Source organism: Crocuta crocuta, unplaced genomic scaffold (genome assembly GCF_008692635.1).
Source record: "Crocuta crocuta isolate KB4526 unplaced genomic scaffold, BGI_CrCroc_1.0 scaffold613, whole genome shotgun sequence".
NCBI lineage: Eukaryota > Metazoa > Chordata > Mammalia > Carnivora > Hyaenidae > Crocuta > Crocuta crocuta.
Window position 1 is genome coordinate 1,195,017 of NW_027528880.1, and position 4,587 is coordinate 1,199,603.

At 65.6% G+C, this 4,587-nt stretch overlaps 3 protein-coding genes across 6 annotated transcripts in view; all 3 read left to right on the forward strand.

Annotated features, from left to right (window-relative positions):
- ZGPAT (zinc finger CCCH-type and G-patch domain containing) overlaps positions 1–1,149 on the forward strand; it is a 14,890-nt gene extending 13,741 nt beyond the window's left edge. For 2 of the 3 annotated variants that reach the window (XM_077756866.1, XM_077756868.1), the window contains 2 exons: positions 155–554; positions 730–1,149. In XM_077756866.1, coding sequence (XP_077612992.1) covers positions 155–554; positions 730–880 — 551 coding nt within the window. In that variant the 3' untranslated portion in view covers positions 881–1,149. The remainder of the gene's footprint in view (positions 1–154; positions 555–729) is intronic. The other variant, XM_077756867.1, reaches the window with a different exon arrangement.
- A 363-nt stretch (positions 1,150–1,512) lies between these two features.
- Positions 1,513–4,211, forward strand: LIME1 (Lck interacting transmembrane adaptor 1). 2 transcript variants are annotated; one of them, XM_077756796.1, is made up of 6 exons: positions 1,513–1,767; positions 2,637–2,755; positions 2,906–2,963; positions 3,034–3,121; positions 3,248–3,612; positions 3,696–4,211. In XM_077756796.1, the coding sequence occupies exons 2-6, from the start codon at positions 2,658–2,660 to the stop codon at positions 3,930–3,932; spliced, it is 846 nt and encodes a 281-aa protein (XP_077612922.1). In that variant the 5' UTR covers positions 1,513–1,767; positions 2,637–2,657; the 3' UTR covers positions 3,933–4,211. The 2 variants fall into 2 exon arrangements, with proteins under 2 accessions (XP_077612922.1, XP_077612923.1); XM_077756797.1 differs by lacking the exon at positions 2,637–2,755.
- Positions 4,203–4,587, forward strand: part of SLC2A4RG (SLC2A4 regulator) — a 3,339-nt gene continuing 2,954 nt past the window's right edge. Inside the window, exon 1 of the mRNA XM_077756820.1 lies at positions 4,203–4,343. Within this exon, the coding sequence (XP_077612946.1) occupies positions 4,203–4,343 (141 nt within the window). The remainder of the gene's footprint in view (positions 4,344–4,587) is intronic.

Consider the following 4,587-nt stretch of genomic DNA (forward strand, 5'->3'; position numbering starts at 1 on the left):
CACCGGGGCGGGGGGGTGAGTGTGTGCTGCACTGGGTGGGGGGGTGAGTGTGTGCTGCACTGGGTGGGGGTGTGTGTGCGTGCTGCACTGGGTGGGGGCGGCTGCCACAGCTCAGGGGCCCAGCAGCAGTGGCGCTGGCCCTGTGTGCCCCCAGGTCTGGGCCGGCGTGCGGAGGGCCGGGTGGAGCCCATCCACGCCGTGGTGCTGCCTCGGGGGAAGTCGCTGGACCAGTGCGCAGAGATCCTGCAGAAGAGGACCACGGGTGGCCAGGCTGGTGCCCAGAGGCCCCCAAAATGCCAGCGGAGAGGGGCTGGGCGCCCTCCCCCTCGAAGCGTGTTTGACTTTCTGAACGAGAAGCTACAGAGCCGGGCCCCTGGGGCCCTGGAGGCTGGAGTGGCCTCCCCAGGGCGGAGGGGCAGTAAGGAAATCTACCACGCCAGCAAGAGTGCCAAGCGGGCTCTGAGCCTGCGGCTCTTCCAGACTGAGAAGAAGATAGAGCAAGCCCAGCGGGACATCCGGGGCATCCAGAAGGCCCTTGCCCGAAACACCGGCCGGTATGTGTGGGGCTGTACTCAGGGCAGAGGGCCGACCCCAGGGTGGAGATGCCTTCAGCATCCAGGGTGGAGCCTGCTCTGACCCGAGGGGGGTGGCTGTCGGCGGAGGACGGGCAGCGGCCACAGCGCTGCGGGGGCTTGGTGGCAGTGGCCCAGCGGCCTGTCTGAATGGCAGGCTCCTCTCTAGGCACAGTGTGACGGCAGCCCAGCTGCAGGAGAGGCTGGCGGGAGCCCAGCGCGAGCTAGGGCAGCTCCAGGCCCAGGAGGCAGGCCTGCAGCTCGAGCAGAGGAAAGCAGACACCCACAAGAAGATGACGGAGTTCTAGAAACCCTGGCTACACACAGTGCACAGAGCTCAGGGACCCCAGCTCCTGGCTGCCTTCTGGAAGACCAGCTGTCGCCCAGCAACTGGATGCCGCTGGAAGAGGGGCCGTCTGCTGCCAGGCCAGCCCCCACGGTCAGCCTTCTTGCGGGCCTAGGGCACATGGACGCTGCTGAGTGGCGATGGGGCTGCCGGACACTCACTTGCCCATTGAGTCCACCTGCCAGTGTTTTAGGGAGTCTCCTTGGCAAGGACATTAAAGTGTTAACGTTGTGGTGTCTTTTCAGGCGTGTGGATCTTTGGGGACGGAGGGGCCTCTGGTTGGCATTCTCTTTGTTCTCTGGCATGGGGTTCTGCCAGCAGGCCTGAGGGGGGTCAGAGGTTGGAGTGCCCCTCCCATTGCCAGACACCCATAGATGTGTCGGGTTGGATGCGACAGCATCAAGGAGAAGGGTGTGGCGGTGATGAGCCCTTGAGAAGGCACTGCCAGTGAGGGCGGAGGCTCTGGCGGGTGGGCTCGGAAGTCTGCGGGACCGCGTTCAGCCCCGGGGTTTGGTGGCCGCGAGACCGCCCAGTTCCCGTGCTGCGCCTGTTGCCTCAGCAGCGCATGCCCACCTCATCGTGGGTGGAGACCATGTGAGTTGGGCTGTAGGAGCAGGTGCTGCTTGCTGCATGCGCCCCACACGGGGTGTCTGGACCCCACACGGCTGCAGCAGGAGCAGTGGCGGCAGAGGGTTGAGTGGCTGCGTGGGGAGATGTGGTGAGACGCCCGGGCAGGAAGTGGGGTGGGGAGCTCCGCTGAGCTGTGCACAAGGGCACCTCTGAAGGTGCCAGAGCCCCTGGGCCTGCTCCAGGCGGGGCCGAGGAGGAGCCGCCGTGCGCGGGGACTTGGTAAGTGCCTGTGCCCAGCCTCTAGCCTGATCAGGTTCCCGGCCTCCTTGGCGGCCCCGTGGGAGCAGCCGAGGGTTGGGGCCTGGTAGGACCAGGCCCTACGGATCAGGGCACCGGGGCCAGGTTAGCCAGCCTGGCTCCCTGGGTCTGGGCCGACCCGGTCCTCATCTCCAGACAGCCCACCCCCTGTCGCCCTGCTACTAAGGGTTGTGCTGACTGTGGGATAGACCCCCCCGCCTCACCCCAGTAGTTCTAAGATCCCAGGAAGCCGACGGATCCAATGACAGGGACAGTTGGAAGGGAGGGGTGAAGAGCCAGGGAGAAATGGGGTGGGGGTGGTCAGGGGCCAAAGCAACCTCTCCTTGCCTGCTGACCCCTCCCCTGCCTTTCCAGCCCTTTAGGGGGGCCAAGCTCTGCAGTGGATGGGTCGGGGGCACCACCTGCACGTGTGGCCTGTGCCTTGGAGGGTCAAAGGTGCGACCTCAGGGCCTCCCTAGGTCCCAGGCTTAGGCTGCGGTGACCAGAGCAGGCCCTTGGCCTGGTCACAGCTCCCCTGCCCCTCCTCACGGGCCGCGTTCAGCTACCACTTGGGCCATCCTCCCCGACTCAGGTGCTTGTGAGGCCAAGCAGAGCACACCTCGCGTGTCACCAGGAGCCCCCAGCCCGAGTTAGGAAGCCGGCGGCTGGGCTTCGTCCTCCATGCTTCTGTAGGAAGGAGGGGCTGTGGAGCCTTGGGGTTTCCTGTGTGCTGAGTCAGAGCACCCGAGGGGGAGGGGACTGCCCAGCAGCTGGAGGTGCAAAAGTAGGGCTCTCGGGTAGGTGCCCAGTCCATCAGTCAGCCCCCAGCATCCCTATCTTCTTGCCCCCAGGCCTATCTGTGGCTTCACAGGATGGGGCCACAGGTGCCCTCAGCCCCTCCTGCCCTCTGGGTCCTAGGGTGCCTTGCCTTGTTCCTCTGGCTGTGGACACTGTGCACAGCTTGCCACAGGTATGTCCATCCCTGGCCCGGGTTTGGTGTGGGGCAGGGCTCCAGGCGGGTCTGGCTCTGCATGAGCCTCCCCACTGGGCCCTGGGCCAGAGGCTGGCACCTCAGTCCCCCATCCCTGCCTCCCTGGCCTGATGAGTCCCTTGCCCCTAGGAAGCGGGCGCAGAGGCCGCAGGCCAGGCCCCAGCGCTGTGTGATGCCAGTGGAAGCGGTGAGTGCCAGGTTGTCCCCAGGGCCGGGGTGGGGCCAGCACAGGACCCACCAGCCTTCCTTGTTCCCAGTCACTGCTGAGACACCACCACCTCTGCTCCCTCAGCAAGTCAGACACCAGGCTGCATGAGCTGCACCGGGGCCCAAGAGGCTGCAGAGGTGAGCCAGGTTGGGGATGGGGGTGTGGGGAGAGTCGGGGGGCTGGGGCTTGCACCCCCAGGCTGCACCCAGACTACCCAAATGTCTCTCCACGCCCAAGTGACCTCTGTCTTGGCCCCACCCCAGCCCCTCGGCCTGCCAGCATGGATATCCTGCGCCCACAATGGCTGGAGGTGTCCAGAGGCACCAGCAGCCCGCTGGCAGCCTTCTCACACCGGGAACTGCCCCGGCCAACGACTGCTGCCACCTTGCCCTCCATCTGCCCCGAGGCCACCTATTCCAATGTGGGGCTGGCTGCCATCCCCAGGGCCAGCCTGGCAGCCAGCCCTGTGGTGTGGGCAGGGGCACGGCTGACCAGCAGCTGTGCCAGGCCTGGGCCTGAGGCCAGACCCAAGGTGGCTGAGTATGCTTGTATCCAGAAGCTCAAGGGAAGAGATCAAGGCCCCCAAAGCCTGGGGCAGTGGATGGCCGAGGTGACCCCAGCTGTTCAGGTAAAGTGGATTGGCCGGGCTAGGGTGGGCTGGGGGGTGCTTGGTGTTGCCCACCCTTCCTTGAGTGGGCTTCCTCCCTCCAGGTGGACAGCCTGTACTCCAGGGTCAGGAAGCCTAAAAAGAGGGACCTGGGACCTGCCACAGACCAGCTGGACCCCAAGGGCAGAGGAGGAATTCCAGCTCCGGGAAGTGACCAGGCCTACGAGACCCTCCCACTCAGGGGCCTGGCTATGGATGATGGCCTCCTGGACAATGTGTATGAGACTATCCAGGAAATGGGGGCCCCGGAGCACCCCGAGCTCTCTGGCTCTAGCTGTTAGCCTAAGTGGACAGAGGCTGGGCACGGAGGCTCCCTGCTCCCCCAGTCTCAGCCTAGGGAGGGGTGTCCAACCCCCATCTGCCTTGAACAACCAAGTATAGATGTTTTCTCCTTCCACGGCAGTGCCCAGCCCCGGTTCCCTGCCCCTCCCCCACAGGCGGCTGCGCAGTCTGGACCCCAAGGCTTCTAGCCTGTGAGGTCCCTGGGGGTCCCTCCTGCCATGGCCTCTTGGCCTCTCCCAAGGTCTTAATAAATGCCCAGCACGGGAAGGATGAACACAGCCGGGCCTCACAGCCTATCCTTCTTGAAGACCTGGGAAGGTTGTCGGGGACTGTCTACGAGGACCCGCCTGCCTGGGGCGCCTGGCCCCGGTCACCTGAAGCGGTGCTCAGCTGGTCAGTTTCAGAAGACGGTGTGGGGAAGGAGGCAAACTCCGGGGGTAGTGACCCCCAAGCTCAGTCGGTCTCAGCGGGGGCTGCAGCCGGCCCTCAGGCTGGCCGCCCCAGGGTGGGACTTGGACCCTGAGCACCAGGGAGGGCCTCGCCACGCAGCCCCTGGGGTTACGTAAGGTGTGGGGGTAGGTGGGCAGTCGTGCGTTAAAGAGTAACCTGCTCCCGGGAAGCCCGCCAAGGAGACGCGGCCCCTTCCCCCGGCCT

Coding starts and splice junctions, on each gene's coding strand:
- LIME1 (XM_077756796.1), top strand. CDS start 2,658: ATGGGGCCACAGGTGCCCTCAGCCCCTCCTGCCCTCTGGGTCCTAGGG. Junction 2,756..2,905: donor CTGTGCACAGCTTGCCACAG/GTATGTCCATCC, acceptor CCTTGCCCCTAG/GAAGCGGGCGCAGAGGCCGC. Junction 2,964..3,033: donor GTGTGATGCCAGTGGAAGCG/GTGAGTGCCAGG, acceptor CCTTGTTCCCAG/TCACTGCTGAGACACCACCA.